The sequence below is a fragment of the Trachypithecus francoisi genome, unplaced genomic scaffold, assembly GCF_009764315.1.
Source record: "Trachypithecus francoisi isolate TF-2019V2 unplaced genomic scaffold, Tfra_2.0 Lachesis_group2, whole genome shotgun sequence".
Classification (NCBI taxonomy): Eukaryota; Metazoa; Chordata; class Mammalia; order Primates; family Cercopithecidae; genus Trachypithecus; species Trachypithecus francoisi.
In genome coordinates, this window is record NW_022681465.1 from 145835744 (window position 1) to 145857297 (window position 21554).

Genomic DNA, 21554 nt, shown 5'->3' on the forward strand with positions numbered 1-21554 from the left:
GTATAGAAGTGATTCAGAATATAAGATCACCAAATAATCCTCATTTAGGGGATCTTCCTGGCCACTACAGGCATTTGAGTCAACAGTCAATAAATAGCACAACTAGGATTCGGAAATCCTCAATCCAGAAAATGTCTCACCCCCAATACTCTTAGATTAAACCTCTCCCATGAATATTATGCTTCTCCCAACTTCAGATTCACAAGCTAACTTCCTTCTTGCACAAAACATCCACAAGCTACAAGGAGGCGATAATAATAAAATGCTATTAAAGCACAGGTGATTCTGAGATATCTAATATAAGAACTAGAACTGCTGGTCGACATTCCTTCTCTTCCCCCCACCCCCACGTTTCCCCTTTTTCCAGGTTTTGAAAACAGCTCATGGAATTACACAAAAAAGGCATCACTAGATTAAGAACTGTCTCCCTCTAATAAAATGTTAAATTATGTTGAAAAGTAATCATTTGGGGCATTTGTACTGTCCTCAGAGAAGGATGGAACAGAAAATTTAATAAATTATTATCACAATGACATTCCTATTAGAGATTTTTTATTTAATTCCTAAGGCTTGCATTCAGTCTCAAAGTTTCCTGATGATGATTAATAAAACCAAATAATTGGGCCAGGTGCAGTGGCTCACGCCTATAATTCCAGTACTTTGGGAGGCCAGGGCGAGTAAATCACGAGGTCAGGAGTTCGAGACCAGCCTGACCAACATGGTGAAACCTCGTCTCTACTAAAAATACAAAAATTAGCTGGGCTTGGTGATGCACGCCTCTAATCCCAGCTACTCAGGAGGCTGAGGCAAGAGAATCGCTTGGACCCTGGAGGTGGGAGGTTGCAGTGAGCCAAGATCACGCCCTTGCACTCCAGCCTGGGTAGCAGAGTCAGACTCTGTTTCAAAACAAACAAACAAACAAACAAAAACAAATAATTTTGCCTCAATGGTTACAGGACTATGATCATAGTTATCTGCCAAAGAGTATTTTGGGGGCTTCATACTTAATTATTTTAGCTTTTGCTCTAACTTCTCTCTCTATAATTTTTTGTTTCTTTAAGACAACTAAAGACAGTATTTAATCATGAGCATTCCCTCCTGATGGAAACACACTGTAATGATATGTCTAGCTTAAAAGTAAATCTAACACAGTTGCTTATTAAATTTCAATGTGTTGAAGAATGATACAGTTTGAAAATGATATGTAAAGTAACAGCTTCCCTGGTTATGCCAACTCTAAAAATTACATGCAATATAACATACAAAATGAATACTGCTTTATCTTTTTAAAAATGGATCAGCAAATTATGATTAAAAATTTTCAGTTACCACTTGGCACTACTGACAGAAAATCTCCTACAGTTAAGACTGCAGAAAGTTTTAAAGAAGTTACATAATCAAATGACCTTGTGCTATAAATCCTGGGAATACACAGAACACCAATTAACTTAAAAGCCCTTTAGTTAATTAAGATGAATAAGATCTAAAGGCAAAGTGAGAAAGGGTTAAAAACACCTCATGAAACACCCACAAAGCACTCCACAGATCCTTCAAAATACCTATGTCAATAGGACAAAAGAATTTTTAAGAATTGCTACATTATACACACATACAAGGGGCAAAAGGACCATACAACGGGCAAAAGGGAAAAAAGGACATGATTGGCAAGAAACCAGATGTTTATTTTCGTTTTGTTTCAAAGAAAAATTAACCTAGTTTATTACAATGTATAACTAATCAGAAAATATTCAAGTGGATATTATCTTCCCATCTACCTGATTAGAAACTAGCTCAAGGAACTAGCATCACTTTGTTACCGAGGCACTGAAAGTAAATATAGAGGACACCAGAGATGACGGATACACAGGCCTAATCATCTAGCAGCCACTAGAGACAAACCAAAGAAGCAAAGGAACAGAAAATAAAACTACCTATGAGCTTTAATAGGACTTTATGACAGCAGATCAGGATGCCAGGTCACCGCTTAGGCTGGCCAGCTTAAGGTAAAAAAGATCAGTGAGGTGGATGGCCATCTGTAGCAAAGCTTACCTGGAACCAGAGGGGTAGGGCTGGAGACTGAGGTATGGTACCCAATGGAGGATCCCATGAGGTTTCGAGGTGGCACCAAACGAGCTGCCAACAGAGGAGGCGGTGTCCCCAACTGAAGTCGCTCAGATGCAGCAGCACCATGTTCACGAGAGTACATGGGCTGTCCTATAGAGGAAAGAATAGGAGGGCAGCTGGGAGTGAGAGTCACAAGCTTCTCTTAGGTGATGATGTGTTTCCTGAGACTTTGAGCCAAAAACAGAGAAATTAAACCAACAGGAATAGAAGTACAGAAAGATGTTCCCGGGATTCTTTCTAACTCAAGAAAGAATAGACATGCAACTGGTTAGGATCCATTGAGGTATAAAGAATAAGAATTAGGTAGTATATATAATCTCCATCTTTCCTGATCTTAAGTGGAGAACACTACGTGCTAATTTTATCCAAAGCTGAACAGTGAACCATATCAGGTTATTAGACAAAGGAGCCCTGAGCTACTAATTATACACAATTTTTCTATCCAATGACATATGCAGGTATGAAAACTGTCACACCCATTAAAAAGAAAACCACCCCCCTCCAACCAACCCACATAATTTCAGGTTTGCACAAAATATGCTTCCATATCTAAGGGCAGAATAAAAGATAAAGGCATTAAGAACAAACCACTACATGCATACCTTCACAAAGAATAAGAAATGCTCCAAAGAAAAAATTAAAGATAGTGAAAATGTGTTATCTCTGTGAGCACATGGGTAACAAAAATTGAGAAAGGGAAAAGGACAGGCCAGGCACAGTGGCTCACGTGGCTCACGCCTGTAATCCCAGCACTTTGGGAGGCCAAGGCGGGTGGACCATGAGGTCAGGAGTTCAAGACCAGCCTGGCCAAGATGGTGAAACCCAGTCTCTACTAAAAATACAAAAATTAGCCAGGCATGGTGGCGGGCACCTGTAATCCCAGCTACTAGGGAGGTTGAGGCAAAGAACTGCTTGAACCCGGGAGGTAGAGGTTGCAATGACCTAAGATCATGCCACTCCAACCTAGGCAACAAACTGAGACTCTGTCTCAAAAAAAAAAAAAAAAGACAAACAGACCAGCACAGCACTGGACACATGAAATCATCCTGGACATTAAGAAGCACTTTTTGAAAGAAAACACATTTAGGATTTATATATAGGCTGATGCAAGAATGCACACACAATGAAGCCAAAATCTGAAGAACGGGATTAGAAAAAGACAAGGTGTCAAGGAGCAAAATCCCTTTGGGTGTCCATTTAATAGTATCCTTTTCACTGATAACCCCATTTGAGATGTATTTATAAGATTTAGTTATTATATATGTCCAACATCAGACATTTACTATGTGACACGAGACAAAATAAAGTGGATTTTGAATTCTTTTTTTTTTTTTTTTTTTTTTTTTTTTGAGATGGCCCTTGCTCTGTCACCCAGGCTGGAATGCAGTGGTGCTCACTGCAAGGTCTACCTCTCGGGTTCACATCATTCTCCTGCCTCAGCCTCCCGAGTAGCTGAGACTACAGGTGCCTGCCACCATGCCTGGCTAATTGTTTTGTATTTTTAGTAGAGACAGGGTTTCACCATGTTAGCCAGAATGGTCTCGATCTCCTGACCTTGTGATCCACCTGCCTCAGCCTCCCAAAGTGCCACCGGGCCTGGCGTCCAGCCTTGAATTTTTTTTTATACCTGGTGAAATGTCCTTAAAAGCTGTAAAATCCCTAAATATTTTAAATGCACCTTAATAAGACAGGAAAGGAACCACTTGGTTTCACAGTAAGTCCCTAAAGGGAATATAGAGATGATAAACTTCACTACCCTTTTCTTCCTATATAAGAAGCAAAAGAGGAAGTAACAAATCATCTGTAAAACTGTGCACTTAGCATTAACCCTTTTAAAATTTACATTTCTAATGGATGTTGGGCTTAATACCTAGGTGGTAGGTTGATCTGTGCAGCAATCCACCATAGCACACATTTACCTATGTAACAAACCTGTACATCCCACATATGTCCCCTGGAACTTAAAAGTTGATGGGGAAAAAAAAAGTACATTTAAAAAGAATCAGCTAAGTATTACACTGCAAAGCAATTTAACGTATTTTTTTTCTTTTTCTTTTTCTTTTTCTTTTTTTTTTTTTTGAGACAGAATCTCACTCTGTCACCCAGGCTGGAGTACAGTAGCATGATCTGGGCTCACCGCAACCTCCGCCTCCCAGGTTTAAGCAATCTCCTGCCTCAGTCTCCCGAGTAGCTGGGATTTCAGGCGCCCGCCACCACGCCCAGCTAATTTTTTGTATTTTTAGTAGAGACAGGGTTTCATCATGTTGGCCAGGCTGGTCTCAAACTCCTGACCTCAGGTGATCCACACGTGTTGGCCTCCCAAAATTCTGGGATTACAGGCATGAGCCACCATGCCTGGCCCAATTTAACATATTCTCAACGAGGGGAACAAATAGTTGTAAGCACACAATCAATGGCAGAGAATTACTTGTGAAGAGTGATCTATCAGCAGAATGTAGCAGTATGTTAAAGAGAAAAACGGGGCCAGGTGCAGTGGCTGACCTCTACAATCCCAACAATTTGGGAGGCCAAGGTGTGAGGATTACTTGAGCCCAGCAGTTTGAGACCAGCCTGAGTAACATACCGAGACTCTGTCTCCACTAAATATTTTAAAAATTAGCCACGCATGGGGGCTCACGCCTGTAATCCTAGCTATTTGGGAGGCTAAGGCGGGAGGATCACTTGAGCCAGAGGGTCAAGGCTGCAGTGAGCCACGATTGTGCCACTGTACTCCAGCTTAGGTGACAGGGTGAGATGCTGTCTTTAAAAAAAAAAATTTAATTAAAAAATAAAAATACATAAATACATAGAAAAATAGGAAGTACAATCTTAGTCTATATGACTACTTTAAATGTATGATACATCACTCAATGTACTAAGTATACCTAATTAATAATAGCTGTCTCAAAGTAAACTGGAAACCAAAAGGCTACTTTGCCAAATGTCTATTTTTAAAACTACTGACAAAGAACATACAATTCAAATACTTTAGAAAGGCCGAGCACAATGGCTCATACCTGTAATCCCAGCACTTCAGGAGGCCACGGCAGGTGGATCCCTTGAGCTCAGGAATTTCAGACCAGGCTGGGCAACATGGTAAAACCCCATCTCTACTAAAATTACAAAAATTAGCCAGGCATGGTGGTGCACGTCTATAATCCCAGCTACTCTGGAGGCTGAGGCACAAGAATCACTTGAACCCAGGAGGCAGAGGCTGCAGTGAGCCGAGATCGCGCCACTGCACTCCAGTCTGGGTGACACAGAAAGACTCTGCCTCAAAATAAAAAACAAGGCCGGGTGTGGTGGCTCATGCCTATAATGCCAGCACTTTGGGAGGCCGAGGTGGGTGGATCACAAGGTCAGGAGTTCAAGACCAGCCTGGCCAAGATGGTGAAACCCCGTCTCTACTAAAACGACAAAAAAATTAGCCAAACATGGTGGTGGGTGCCTGTAATCTCAGCTACTTGGGAGGCTGAGGCAGAGAATTGCTTGAACCCAGGAGGCAGAGGATGTAGTGAGCCGAGACCGTGCCACTGCACTCCAGCCTGGGCAGCAGAGTAAGACTCTGTCTCAAAAAAAATAATAATAAATAAATTAAAATAAAAAAATACCTCAAAAAGATGGCAATTAATTCAAATGTAGCCTGACTTTCTTAAACAATTCCTACTGAGTCTCTAAATACTACTTCTAAAAGCAACAGAGTTCTTCTTTAGACAAAGGGCCAATTCTAGGTCAGGGCAGAAAATTTGTAAGAGGAGCCTGGTACTTCCGTGGTATACCTTGTCCTTCCAGACGCAAGAGAGTTATCAAAAAAAAAAAAAAAAAAGATCAGAAGCCAACATGAAGAGGCTCCCACTGATTAAAGATGAGACAATCTGAACATCAAAAAAGACTATAATGGAGTTAAACATATCAAACGTTAAAAATTCATGAGTTCATAATGATACTTAAAAAAAAAAAAAAAACAGGAATTCCCTTTGGAAAAATCTAGGCAATCAACTCATTCTTTAAATTGATAAATGAAAGAGAATACACATATATCATGTCTCTTCTGTAAAAACTGCATTTCAGGTTAACCAAATGGTTGTTACAGTCAACTATATGGAATGCCAGCAATAAATGTAGAAGAAACTATAGATTTAGAGTTTCATATACAAAGGCAAATCCAGGCAATGATCAAAAATGGCTGTTGAAACCATCAAGGAAGTTTTAAAATGAATGGATCAGGATGAAAACACCTCTACACACTAATCAATATTTATAATACAGAAAGGAGACAACCAGACATCATGAGCATTATAATGTACTATGTAGGAAGTACATAACGCTATCTATAAAATGTTCTTGCCAAAAAAAGAAAAAAAATGAATCTTATCAAATAGCTAGCTCTAACTTCCAATTTACAGGGAATACAGGGGACAGAGGAATGTGTTGGATGACCCCAGAAGATGAATCTGCCAAGTCTAAAATGTGAGAAAACTCTTCAGGACAAATGATCTGTTTCGTCAACAAATAAATGCCAAGGGGGAAAAAAAAAAAAGAAGTAAGGGATATTTCTATAAAGACTTAAGATATCAACTAAACGTAATGTATAACCCTGTTTGGATATAGCTTCAAATAAACCAGGTATAAAAGGACACTTATGATACAATTGGGAAATATGAAAACTACCTGGATATTTCACAAGCAATAGTAAACTGTTAAAAGTGGGGGGACTGTGATAATAGTACTGTGTGTATGTATGATTTTGTGTGTATGTATATTTAATTCTTATCTTTAAAGATACATAAGTTGTTACAGATAAAATGCTGTTATGTTTGGGACTGATTCTAAAACAATCATGTCATTAAGCTAAATTTTGAGGAGCCATAAAAGAAAAACCAAAAATAAAAACTAAGGTCGGGTGTGATGGCTCACATCTGTAATCCCAGTACTTTGGGAGGCTGAGGCTGGAGGACTGCTTGAGCCCAGGAGTTTGAGACCAGCCTGGGCAACATTGGGAGCACTCGTCTCTACAGAAAATTTAAAAATTAGCCAGGTGTGGTGGCATGCATCTGTGCTGCCAGCTACTCATGAGGCTGAGACAGGAGGACTGCTTGAGCTCAGGAGGTCAAGACTGCAGAGAGCCACGATTATGCCACTGTACTCAAGGCTGGGTGACACAGCAAGACTTTGTCAAAAAAAAAAAAAAAAAAAAACCCACAGCACTAAAATAATCGTCAAGAGTAGATTATGGATGAAGCAAGATTAACCACATTGTTTAACTGTTGAAGCCAGAAATAAGTACATGGAGATTCACTACATTATACAGTCTACTTTTATGTATGTTGTATTTGAAATTTTCCATAATAATATGTTTTCTCTTTTAAATTTGAGATGAGGTTTTACTATGTTATCCAGGCTAAAGTACAGTGGCTATTCGCAGGTGTGATCACAGCTCACTGCAGCTGGAACTCCTGGCCTCAAGGGATCTTCCCCTGCCTCAGTCTCCCAAGGGGCTGGGACTACAGTTACATGCCCACACGCCCAGCTACATAATAAAAAAATGTTCAATATCAAATAGGTTACAGTAGTGGTGAAGATCAGTCTGTCAGAATTTATATTCATTCAGTTTAGTTTTGGTCAGGGTAGAGAGTTTCCAAACTGCAAACATCCCAAGTTCATGTTCCCATCTTAAATTGTTAATATAGGTAACATGCCTAATATCAATATTTTCAACTTCTTAATTTTTTTTTTTTTTTTTTTTGAGGCGGAGTCTCGCTCTGTCGCCCGGACTGGAGTGCAGTGGCCAGATCTCAGCTCACTGCAAGCTCCGCCTCCCGGGTTTACGCCATTCTCCTGCCTCAGCCTCCCGAGTAGCTGGGACTACAGGCGCCCGCCACCTCACCTGGCTAGTTTTTTGTATTTTTAGTAGAGACGGAGTTTCACCGTGTTAGCCAGGATGGTCTCGATCTCCTGACCTCGTGATCCGCCCGTCTCGGCCTCCCAAAGTGCTGGGATTACAGGCTTGAGCCACCGCGCCCGGCCTCAACTTCTTAATATTAACTCTAGTCAGAATAAAGACAGTCTTTATTCAACCTAAAATTTTACTCACTCTGTATAATTTTCCTGATTTTGTCTTTAAGAGTATTCACAGGAAAAAATCGTAAGTTTTAAGCTAAAAACTCAACTCCAGAAAAAATAAAACGCTACATCTTCCCAATACTGGCCATATTTATGTGTCTTCTCAATTAGAATACAAGGTTCCTGGTACACTTGGGAAGTTCCAAGGCCTAAACAGTGCCTGATGCATAATATAAATCAAACAGTCACTTAAAGAAAAAATGAAAGCTTAAAGTACCCTAATGACAATTAAGTATTTCTTTGGATGAATATCTGTATGTCGAAACAGACAATATCACAACTAATACAACATGAATCAGACCAAACACAAGGGGGAGAAAGCCTCTAGCCCAGCAGTCCCCAAGCTTTCTGACACTAGGGACCGGTTCCATGGAAGACAATTTTTCCACGATTGGCGGGAGTGGGTGGAGGTGATGACTTTAGTTTGAAACTGCTCCACTTCAGATTATCAGGCATTAGATTCTCATAAAGAGTGCGCAACTTAGATCTTTCGCATGTGCAATTTACAATACGGTTGGTTCTCCTATGATAATTTAATGCCACCGTGACCTGGGGGTTGGGGACCCCTGCTCTAGACAATATACAAGGACTCTATTAGACACTGACTTACTTTTCTAGCCATCAAATCCATTATTCTACATAGAAATATTGTGTATGCCACAGAATTAAATGAACAAAACTCAAATTTAGATTTATAGTGTTTTAACAATTTTATACAGTTAGTAGGAAAGTATTTTCTGAAAGATAAAGATTTATGTGAATTTATATTAACACACTGGACCGTTATCTTCAACCTAAGAATTGGTCTCTAGAATCCAGGATGTTACCTACTACTCTTACTTTTTCACACATCCAGTACAATGAACAAACTTAGCAGTTAGAAAATATTTTTACTATGCTTCAAGAAGCAGAACAGATCAAAAGCAAGGTAGAAAAGAGAGTATATTTTACTTAATAATAGTCTTGTAAAAGCCAAAGTATATACTGAGTTGGTGAGTTAAAACTTGGAGGCTGCAGTAGTACAGCTCTTTAAGATTTTGTCTAGCAAGTTCTCTGGTCTCCCACTAAGAAACCCCCACGCAAAAAAAAAAAAAAAAAAAAAAAAATTAGGGGTCCAAATGCAATGCCTCAGGTTTGTAATCCCAGCACTCTGGTAGGCCAAGGTGAGAGGACTGCTCCAGGCCAGGAGTTTGAGACCATCCTAGGCAACACAGCAAGACTCTCTACAAAAAAATTCAACATTAGCTGGGCATGGTGTGGTACATGCCTGTACGGTCTAGTTATTTGGGAGGCTGTGGTGGGGTGACCACTTAAGCCCAGGGGTTCAAGGGTGCAGTGAGCTAGAATCACGCCACGACACTCCACCCTGAGCAACAGAGCAACACCCTGTTTATAAAAAAAAAAAGTAAATAAATCATGTTTTTAAAATTCAGGTAAGCTGGGCGTGGTGGCTCATGCCTGTAATTCCAGCACTTTGGGGGACTAAGATGGGGGGACAGCTCAAGCCCAGGAGGTCAAGACCAGCCTCGGCAACACAGAGAGACCTCATCTTTATAAATAATTTTAAAAATTAGCTGGGCATGGTGGCACATGCCTGTGGTCCCAACTACTCAGGTGGCTGAGGTAGGAGGATTTAAGGTTGAGGCTACAGTGAGCCATGATGCCACCACACTCCAGCTGGGCAGCACAACAAGACTCTGTCTCAAAAAGAAATAAAGAGGGCGGGGGCATGGGAAAACTTTAAGTACTTCAGAGGAAATAGTTGATTTTAACAGTTGACTGCTGTCTTTACACAAAATTCCAAATACAGTTAGTTATTTAAGTTATTTTCACAGGGTCTATGACATTTTAACTCAAGAAAAGTAACAAAATTTCAAAGTCTTTTCTAAATTATAACCCCCCCCCCTTTTTTTTTTTTTTTTAAAGACAGGGTCTTACTTCTCTCTGCTGTCTGGACTAGAATATAATGGCACTATCTGCAGCCTTGAACTCCTGGGCTCAAGTAATCCTCCCAACCTTGGCCTTTGAATGTGCTGGGATTACAGGGGTAAACCACTGCATCCAGTCAATATTAACTTTACCAGGAACTGTGTATATCCTATTCAGTTTTACAATCAGGTAATTCTATTTCTTACTTTAACATCCAACTTTTCTTTCTCCAAAACAAGTGACAACCGCAGCCTAAATGAATGCTTTATTTCTCACAGAATTAGTTCCTTTGTTACCTGGGGTTTTTTTTTTTAGCTGTAATAGCAAAATATAGTGTAATGAGTTTTCATTTTGTGGATTTATTTTTAACCTATTTCCTTCCCACTATTAGATTTTTAGATCCTTGGATGACCATTTCTTATTTTTCTGTATATTCCTAGTACCTAACATTGAGCAGACTCCAACTCCTACCTTCAAAAATCCAGATTTCGTTTTTCTGTGTTTACTTTGGGTCCTTATTGACATAATTGGTACAACTAAACACCATTTGATATGCATTTTCACCTGTATTTTCTGGCTGTGAATTTTAATATTAATTTTAATGACAATAAAATATCCATAACTTAACAAACTTTTTCCCAACTTGTTAAACTTTTAAGATAGCTCAAGTTCTCATTACACACTGAAAACATACATATAGCTTTTTACTTTATTTGAACCAAACTTCTAATCTTTTTGAAATTACCAATTATAGTATGAGTTGAGTAGCCCATATCCAAAAGGTTTGAGACCAGAACGGTTTCAGATTTCAGACTTTTTCAGATTTTTGAATCTCTGAATTATAGTTACTGGCTGAACATCACAAATCTTAAAATCCAAAATCCAAAATGCTTGAATGAGTAATTCCTTTCAGCATCATACTGGCACTCAAAAAGTTTCTAATTTTGGAGCATTTCAGACAGGGAATGCTTGACCTGTATTTAGAAAAATAAACTTGAACAATGTGAAGGATTCAATTGTCTGTCTTAAACACAAAAATATTTTTAAAACTATTTTATTTGATTTTTTTTTTTGAGACGGCGTTTCGCTCTTGTTGCCTAGGCTAGAGTGCAATGGCACAATCTCAGCTCAGTGCAACCGCTGCCTCCCAGGTTCAAGTGATTCCCTGGCCTCAGCCTCCCCAGTAGCTGGAATTACAGGCGCCTGCCACCACAACCAGCTAATTTTTGTATTTTTAGTAGAGATGTGATTTCACCATGTTGACCACGCTGGTCTCAAACGCCTGACCTCAGGTGATCTGCCTGCCTTAGTCTCTCAAAGAGATGGGATTACAGGCATGAGCCACCAGCTCAAAAACTATCTTAAAATCAACTGAATAGAAAAATATTAAAAACTTATTAGAAATATAAAGTTAATAGAAGGATATTAAAAACTGAGGCCAAGAGTGGTGGCTCACGCCTGTAATCCCAGCACTTTGGCAGGCTGAGTCAGGAGGATCACCTGAGGTCAGGAGTTTCGGACCAGCCTAGCCAACATGGTAAAACCCTGTCTTTACTAAAAATAAAAAAAAAATTAGCCGAGCTTGGTGGTGTGTGCCTGTAATCCCAGCTACTGGGGAGGCTGAAGCAAAAGAATTGCCTGAAACCAGGAGGCGGAGGCTGCAGTGAGTTGAGATCGCACCACTGCACTCCAGCGTGGGCAACAGAGCAAGACTCTGTCTAAAAATAAATAAATAAATAAACTTATGCCTGACAAACTATACTACACATCTCCCCCTTTTTAATGTTTAGATTATCAGGAACTCTACTAGTTTTCAAAATTTCTCCATAAATTTTAGAATCAGATTTGACAAGAAAGAAAACCACACATTTCTCTGCATAGCAGACTTCTGAAGTGTTCAATAAGAATATTTTATAACTTTCAAAATATTCAGTTGCCAACCAATCAAATCTGTTTATCAACACTGATGCAGCATAGAAGACAATCCTCTAAAGCAGTAATTCACAAATGCTAATGGGAAATTATCACCTTTTATTGGTCTAAGACAAACATGGGGGGAAAATGTAGTCTTATTTCATAAAATCAAATATTAAAGGATTGAGTCAGGCATAGTGGCTCATGCCTATAATCCTACCCACTTTGGGAGGGCAAAGCAGGAGAACTGCTTGGACACCCAGCCTGGGCAAGACAGCAAAACCCTGCCTCTACACACAAAAGACTTTTTTTTTTTTTTAATTAAAAGATTGTCCTTGAGGTCGGGTGTGATGGCTCACACCTGTAATCCCAGCACTTTGGGAGGCTGAGGCGGGAGTATCACTTGAGCCCACAGTTTGAGACCAGCCTGGGCAACAAAGCAAGAACCTCTATCTACTAAAAATTTCAAAACTTTTAAATAAATTTTTAAAAAGATTGTCCTTTATTCTGAGATTATGTCCTTTCTTCAGTTTAAAAATGTATTTTTAAAATTAAAGTAAGATATTTTCTTTTTTTTTTTTTTTTTTTTTTTTTTGAGACGGAGTCTCGCTCTGTCGCCCAGGCTGGAGTGCAGTGGCCAGATCTCAGCTCACTGCAAGCTCCGCCTCCCGGGTTCACGCCATTCTCCTGCCTCAGCCTCCCGAGTAGCTGGGACTATAGGCGCCCACCACCTCGCCCGGCTAGTTTTTTTGTATTTTTTAGTAGAGACGGGGTTTCACCGTGTTAGTCAGGATGGTCTCGATCTCCTGACCTCGTGATCCGCCCGTCTCGGCCTCCCAAAGTGCTGGGATTACAGGCTTCAGCCATAAAGTAAGATATTTTCATATACAGACCTTAACCTGGCAAAATAAGAAACTGCTAACTGTACTGGTCCCAAGAATTTTCTTAGAAATGTTACCAGTCTTAAACGAGTTTACAAGCTGGGCGTGGTGGCTCACACTTATAATCCCAGCACTTTGGGAAGCTGAGGCAGGCGGATAACTTGAGGCCAAGAGTTTGAGACTTGCCTGGCCAACATGGCGAAACCCTATTTGTACTAAAAATACAAAAATTAGCTGGGCGTGGGGGCCCACGACTGTAGTCCCAACTACTCAGGAGGCTGGGCACAACCTTCACCTGGGGGGTGAAGGTTGCGCCACTGCACTCCAGCCTGGGCAACAGAGCAAGACTGTCTCAAAAAAAATAATAATTTGGAAATACAGTTCTCAAAGGCCTTTACTCATATATCACAAAATAGTCTTACTTTTAAATAAAACAGAAAAATGGATTTCAAAAGACATGAGATCTAATTAATCTTATTCACCTTGGCTCCCTAGTGTCTGGCACGATGCCTGACACATAGTAGACATTCAATAAATATTTGCCAAATTAATTTATTTATTAAGCTAAGTCACTGAAATAAATGGCAACTGCCAGATTTTTAAAAATTAAAACCAAATGGAATATTTATAGAGTGAGTCACAATGTTAAATTTAACAATATAAAAATAAATGGTAATTGCCAGATTTTTTTAAAAATTAAAAACAAGATGGAATTTTTATCATGAGTCATAGTACCAAATTTAACAGCATAAAAATATGCCATCTGCTACACACTCTGGAATAAATAGTCCACTTTTTCATATTTACAAGTCCAAAAGGCAAACAATATTAAGAGCTGATTCAGGGGGAAATAGATAAAAGAGGCTTCGCTATAAATTGATAACGGCTGAAACTAAGGGGTAAGTACAAAGAACTTCATTATACTGGGTACACCGCAGTTCAATATACCATCCTCTTTACTTTTATATATATTTGAGATTTCCCATAATTAAAAAATAAGTAACAAACATGTTCTATGAAAAGATACTATAGCCATCAGAATAGAGAGAGATACTAAGTATGAAACGGGAAAAACAATTACTTAAGTATCAAATGTGATTTCTGTTCTGTAGAAGCTCAGTTGAATGTAAGATTTACATATATTAAAAAAAATCAAACAGCAGGCCTATATATATGTCATTATGTAATAAATGCTTTTTGGTATTGTAAGAGTTTAAAACAGAGCAATAGGCCAGGCACAGAGGTTCATGCCTGTAATCCCAGCACTCTGAGAGGCCAAGGCGGGCGGATCACCTGAGGTCAGGAGTTCGAGACCAGCCTTGCCAACATGGTGAAACCCCATCTCTACTAAAAACACAAAAATTAGCCAGGTGTGGTGGTGGGCACCTGTAATCCCAGCTAACTGGAGGCTGAGGCACAAGCATCACTTGAACCTGTGAGGCAGAGGTTGCAATGAGCTGAGATCTCACCACTGCACTCCAGCCTGGGTAACAAAGTGAGACTCTGTCTAGATAGATAGATATAGATAGAAAGAAGAGAGCAATAATGTCTTCCAAGTATACTTAGAATTTGGGCCTAGAAAGAGGTGAAGACAGAGTATATTGGTAGGAAAGAAGATGGGGGCGGGGGGAGTTGAGTCATGACATGGGCACAGAAAGGGTATAATTGGCATGACCAGAGAAGGTGCATGTTGAAGAACAGTGGACAAAGATTGCCAAGAAGGAAGAGGTAGATTATTGAAAGAGTTAAAGGCCAGTAACGGTGGCTCATGCCTGTAATCCCAACCCTTTGGGACGTTCAGGTGGGAGAAACTTGAGCCCAGAAATTTGAGACCAGCCTGAGCAACACAGTGAGACTCCATCTCTATAAAAAAATTTTTAAAATTAGCCGGGTGTGGTGGCACATGCCTGTGGCCCCAGCTATTCAGGTGGCTGAGGTAGGAGGATCACTTAGCCTGGAAGGTTGAGGTTGCAGTGAGCCAAGATGGTACCACTGCACTTCAGCCTGGGGAACAGAGTGAGACCCTGACTCAAAAAAAAAAAAAAAAAAAGTCCAGGATTGGCAGCTCACACTTGTAATCCCAGCACTTTGCAAGGCCAAGGCGGCCAGATCACTTGAGGCCAGGAGTTTGACACCTAGCCAACATGACAAAACCCTGTCTCTACTAAAAATACAAAAAGATTAGCTGGGTATAGTGATACATTCCTGTAATCTCAGCTACTTGGGAGGCTGAGGCATAAGAATTGCTTGAACCCGGGAGGCAAAGGTTGCAGGGAGTTGAGACTGCATCACTGCACTCCAGCCTGAGGGACAGAGCAAGACTTTGTCTCAAAAAAAAGAAAAAGACAAAAAAAAAAAGGGAGTTAAAGGGAGTTAGAAGCCCTAGAGAGGGGTTTACTGATGGCTCAGAAAGAAATGGTAGCCACCAAAAAGTTCTCATAAGGAACTTTCATGGTTGGGTTTCTCAGGAAAACTAGCTCAGTAGCATTATGTGGTATGACTTAGGGAAGTTAAACATAAAACATAATGGTGTGAAGTAGGCTGCAGTAACAATCCAAATGTGAGGTGATCTAGAGTGGATGAGGGCACAGGCCAAAGAAGAAACAGAAACGGATACTTCAAAGAAAAAAGATACTTTGATTAACTAGATGTAAAAAAGCAACGCAATAAGTCAGACTTGTGAAGGTTTCAATTCTAGACATTAGGTGGGTGTTATTCCATTGACAAAAACAGGGATGGTCAAAGGTACAGATTTAAGAAGTTAATATGTTCGATTTCAGAGTTTGAAATTTCAGGAAACAATAATAACTACAATAATATACTAACGAATCCTTATAGCTTACTAGTGGCTAGGCACTTTTTTAGATGCTTTAGATGTATTAATTTATTCCTCAAAACAACCTTAATGAGGTAATATTATTCTCATTTTAAAGAAGAGGAAACTGAGCTACAGAGAGGCTAAGCAACTTACTCAAGGTCACAAAGATAGTAAATGATAAAACCAGGATTTGAAACTGGGCTTAACAAGTTTGCTGAATTGCCTCTCCAAGACACGAAACACACACAGAAATGTTTAGGATGCAAAACAAACTTTATGATAAACATAGTTACATAAAAGATGAACATATCCATAAAGTTACCTGGCCTTGTAAAAAAAAAAAAAAAAAACTTCTAATTTGACATTTTTAACAACCAACTACCTTTTTAAAAAATGTTTTTGAAGAAAGTAATTTTTTAAAGCTTTAGTAAACAATAAAACACCTAAGAAATAAAAGAGAATTAGGATTCAAGAAAAATGTTTTTTTGTTTGTTTGTTTTGTTTTTTTTCCTGAGACAGAGTTTTGCTCTGTCACCCAGGCTGGAGTGCAGTGGTGCGATCTCAGCTCACTGCAACCTACGTCCAGGTACAAGCGATTCTCCTGCCTCAGGCTCCTGAGTTGCTGGGACTACAGGCATGCTCCGTATCACGCCCAGCTAATTTTGCATCTTTAGTAGAGATGGGGTTTCTCCATGTTGGTAAGACTGGTCTCGAACTCCCAGCCCCAGGTGATCTGCCCACCTCGGCCTCCCAAAGTGCTAGGATTATAGGAATAAGCCACTGTGCCAGGCCCAAGAAAAATGTATAATTACAATCAAATGTGAATGTCACAAACAGCTTAAATACAGAATATTACAATTTAAATGATGCTCTCTATCTTCATTTCAGTATACAAGTTAATTATTAGGCATATTTAACCCACTCTTTTGTATACTTCTTAGGAGATACATCTTACATTTTAGAAAATCAATAGGATAAACAATTTTTTTAAAAAGTATCAAAATAAATTTCCTTTAGAAGGACTTGACGTTAGGCTGGGCACAGGTGATTCACACCTGTAATCCCAGCACTTTGGGAGGCCAAGGCAGGTAGATCACCTGAGGTCAGGAGTTCGAGACCAGCCTGGCCAACATGGTGAAACCCCGTCTCTACTAAAAATACAAAAATTAGCTGGGCATGGTGGCACGTGCCTGTTGTCCCAGCTACTTGGGAGGCTGAGGCAAGAGAATCAGTTGAACCTGGAAAGCAGAGGTTTCAGTGAGCAGAGACTACGCCACTGCATTCCAGCCTGGGTGACAGAGAGAGACTCCATCTCAAAAAAACAAAAAGGAGAGAATAAATGTTACTACTCCATGGCAGAGTAAAATTCTCCAAAACAGAAAGCCTTGCCTTTCTCTCCCATATCACACAAAATTAAAATATGGCTATACAGCATAAACACATGATAAACTGTATTGTGAATATAAATATAATTTTTAGAATCGATAAGAACAGAAACTATTTACAATTTTTTAAAGGATAATACTGACATGGGACAACTTGGCTTTTCTATACCCTGTCAATTTTAAGTCAAACAACATGTACTTACGTTCTGAAACTGTGTAAAGGAGGTTCTGGGGCAAAGGAGGAGGTAGTCTTGTTCCCACTGATGCAAGATTGGGCACTGCACTTGTCCCAGGCTGGTCACGGCTGTTTATCAAGCTTGATTGTGTTATGGGTGGTCCTACATACAGATAACAAAAAGTGAAAAGTACAGCATTAATATTTCCTAATACAAGTACTAGGCCAGGAGCAGTGGCTTACACCTGTAATTCAGAACTGTGGGAGGCCAAGGCAGGCGGATCACCTAAGGTCAGGAGTTCAACACCAGCCTAACCAACATGGAGAAACCCCGTCTCTACTAACAATACAAAAAATTAGCAGGGCGTGGTGGCACATGCCTGCAATTTCCAGCTGCTCAGGAGGCTGAGGCAGGAGAATCACTTGAATCTGGGAGGCGGAGGTTGCAGTGAGCCGAGATCGCACCATTGCACTCCAGTCTGGGCAACAAGAGCAAAACTCTGTCTCAAAAAAAAAAAAAAAATACCATCGTAGGCCAGGCATGGTGGCTCATGCCTGTAATCCCAGCACTTTGGTATGCCCAGGCGGGCAGATCACTTGAGGTCAAAAGTTCGAGACCAGCTTGACCAACATGATGAAACTCCATCTCTACTAAAAGTACAAAAATAGGCTGGGTGTGGTGGCACATGCCTGTAATCCCAGCTACTTGGGAAGCTGAGGCAGGAGAACCACTTGAACGTGGGAGGTGGAGGCTGCAGTGAGTCGAAATCACGCCACTGCACACCAACCAGGGCAACAGAGAAAGACTTCGTCTTAAAATAAAGAAAAACATACCATACTAGTACTAACTTGGATACTCATTTAAAATACCTAATTTGGCTCTGAACAGAATTAAGGAATTTGATATATGCAAGCTTAAGCACTGCAAGTTCTATAATTAATTAAAAGAACATTACTTGTTCTAGAACAGACAAATCTAAGGTGAAAAAAGGCAGGACAGGTTGCCTCTATGGGTGAAGGTGGAGAATGGCTGAGAAGAGGCTTCAGGAAACTTTCTAGGGTGATGGTAAAGTTCTACAGAATTCAAGTTAATGATAAGCATGCTTATTAAGTGTACTGATGTCTGCAACATACTGTGAAAAGCATGAACAGTAAAAATGAGAAACAGAAAGGTATGTGCTAACATAAATACAGTAAATGCTAATTGTAGAACATAGACGGTAAGTACACAAGTACAATTCCTTCAACTTTTCTATTTGTTTCAAACTTTTCACAGCAAAATGTCGGGAGAAATGGTATTTTTGAATTTAACTTTTAAATAGATATGTTCCCACATTGAGATAATGTTCTTTATTTTAGAATTTCCATATATAAAACAATGTTGCTTTATCTGGGAAATAAAATCTCAGCTTGAGCTTCACAATTATACTGTTTATGTGATTATGTTAAATATTCACATATGGGCTGGGCACAGTGGCTCACACCTGTAATCACAGAACTTTGGGAAGCTGAGAAGAGCAAACTGCTTGAGACCAGGAGTTCAAGACCAGCCTGGGGAACATGGTGAACGCTGACTCTACAAAAACGTCCAAAAAAATTTAGCCAGGCATGGTGGCACACGCCTGTAGTCCTACAGGAGGCTAAAGTGGGAGGATCCCTTTAAGCCTAGGAGGCAGAGGTTGCAGTGAGCCGTGAGCCAAGATCTCCCCACTGCACTCCAGCCTAGGGCACAGAGTGAGATCTTGTCTCAAAAAAAAAAAAAAAAAAAGAAAAGAAAAAAAAATCACAAATGCTACGTTAAAAAAAAAAAAAGTTTCTATAGGCCAAACATATGCATTAAATCCCTCCAAACATTTACCAACTTTAATAAAACATATTCGTTTATTTTTTGGGACAAGGTCTTGCTCTGTCATACAGGCTGCAGTGCAGTGAGGCCATCACAGCTCACTGCATCCTTGACTTCCTGGGCTCAAACAATCCTTCCACCCCAGCCTTCCAAGCAGCAGAGACTACATGCACCCCCCGACGTGCCTGGCTAATTTTCGTGTTTTTTGTAAAGGCAGGGTTTTTGCCATGTTGCCAAGGCTGGTCTCAAACTCATAAGCTCAAGTGATCTGACAGCCTCAGCCACCCAAAGTGTTGGAATTACAGGCATGCACCACTGTGCCAGGCCATGAAATGTATATTCTACAGAAAACTTTACTGCAGGGAAGCTCAGGAACATGCTAAACCATTTTTACAATTTCTGTAATTTTAATTCTATAATTGAGTCTATAATTGCAAAATAAAATGTTAAAAAGAAATTCATCAAAAGTACTGCTTAAACTGAACAGTGATATTTCTAAAAATAAAAATTTGCCATCTTCTATTTATTTATTTTTGAGACAGGGTCTGGCTCTGTCACCCAGGCTGGAGTGGAGTGGTGCAATCTCGGCACACTGCAACCTGTCTCCCAGGCTCAAGCCATTCTCCCACCTCCGCATCCCAAGTAGCTGGGACTATGGGTACACACCACCATGCCTGACTAATTTTTCTATTTTTTCTAGAGATGGGGTTTCGCCATCTTGCCTAGGCTGGCCTTGAACTCTGGAGTTCAAGTGATCCACCCACCTCAGCCTCCCAAAGTACTGGGATTACAGACATAAGCCACCATGCCCAGCCTAATTTGCCATCTTTTAATGTTAAATGTCTTCAAGTAGATAACATTTTATATCTTTGCATACATGAAAACAATTCATTCCATAATTTTTTCAAGTACTTTTTAAAAATTTAGTCTTACTTCTATTTCTACTATGTTGGCAACTATTAATAATGCTTTTTAAATGACCATTTAAAAACATTTCTTACTCCTAATTTTGGTGGATGTGATAATGTCATATTGATTTTTAATAACAAAAACAAAAAGTCCTTATCAGAAAGGAGATCCATATTGAAGTACATACTGGTGAAGTGACATGACATTTAGAATTTACTCCAGCAAAAAACAAACCAACCCAAAAAAAGTGTATGGGAGAGAAGTGAAAATAAATGAGACAAAACAGCAGAATATTGATCATCATTGAGGCTGGATGATGGTACGTGCAACACACATACTATTCTACTTCTAAAAATGTCCTTAATAAAAAAATTTTTTTTAATATTATTTCAATATTCTTGAAGGGATTTTCTTTAGAGACCGGAAAATTTCGTAAAATTGCTACCATGTTTTTTCTCTGACATCTTAAAAACTAGCTTTCTTGGCCAGGCGTGGTGGCTCATGCCTATAATCCTAGCACTTTGGGAGGCCAAGGCGGGAGAGGATTGCTTGAGGCCAGGAGTTCAAGACCAACCTGGCCAACATAATGAGACCCTGTCTCTAAAGAAAAACTAAATAAAAATAAATAAATAAATACTGGCTTTCTTAAGATGATAACTAGATTTGACTGCAGGTCAATACAGGTTAGGCCTCTACACACAAAATTTACACTGTGGTAATACAAACAACACTATGCAATAATGGATGGAAAAAAGAAAAAAATAGCATCTTAATTATGGGAATATATTCCAAATTATATTATTCCTCTATTTCTCAAACACTTTAAACAATTTAGCTAAAAGGGATGAGGTTCTTCTAAATAGAACACTAAAGAAAGAAAAATTCAACGAATACATACTTACTTGGTATGGGAAGCACAACGGATGGTGGAGGCTGACCATGTCCTTGGGGAACAGGAAGTCTCATACTGTGGCCAGGACCTGGACCTGGGCCAGGGCCCGGGCCTGGACCCGGGCCTGGGCCTGGGCCTGGACCTGGCATTGGAGGCATTAACATTCCAGGAGGTGGTGGAGGAGGAAGCCCAGGAGGAGGGGGTGGGAAAGGAATCATACTTGGCAGAGCAACTTCATCAACAACTAGGGGATCATTTCCATGATCAAACTGACAAAGGTCACCAAGTACACAAAATCCTCTTTCTGTGGAATAAAAAATAAAAAAGGAATCTTATTATCATCTACTTAGAGTTCAGAAAACAATAAAACATGTCCCTGAAAAACCCACCAATCTCATTTACAAAGTGGTTTTCTCCAAGGAATCCAAAGTCTCAGTGTTACTCTGTTAAGCATCACATATCCCCGAGATAGAGGCAGATGTACTCTCTACTTTTTATACTATGATAGTATGACTTGTTGAGACAGCAAATAAAAGTCAAGAACAGGTTACCAACTAC

The 21554-nt window shown here is 39.8% G+C and overlaps 1 protein-coding gene and 1 non-coding gene across 3 annotated transcripts in view; one reads left to right on the forward strand and one right to left on the reverse strand.

Moving 5' to 3' along the window:
• Positions 1–21554, reverse strand: part of RBM27 (RNA binding motif protein 27) — a 92183-nt gene that overhangs the window by 38197 nt on the left and 32432 nt on the right. Inside the window, exons 7-9 of one of the 2 annotated variants that reach the window (XM_033180763.1) lie at positions 21007–21300; positions 17378–17512; positions 2050–2214 (exon numbers count right to left, since the gene is read on the reverse strand). In XM_033180763.1, coding sequence (XP_033036654.1) covers positions 2050–2214; positions 17378–17512; positions 21007–21300 — 594 coding nt within the window. The remainder of the gene's footprint in view (positions 1–2049; positions 2215–17377; positions 17513–21006; positions 21301–21554) is intronic. The other variant, XM_033180764.1, reaches the window with a different exon arrangement.
• LOC117066236 lies at positions 9262–9324 on the forward strand. Its single transcript, XR_004430218.1, has one exon. It is a non-coding gene; the product is annotated as a U7 small nuclear RNA (small nuclear RNA).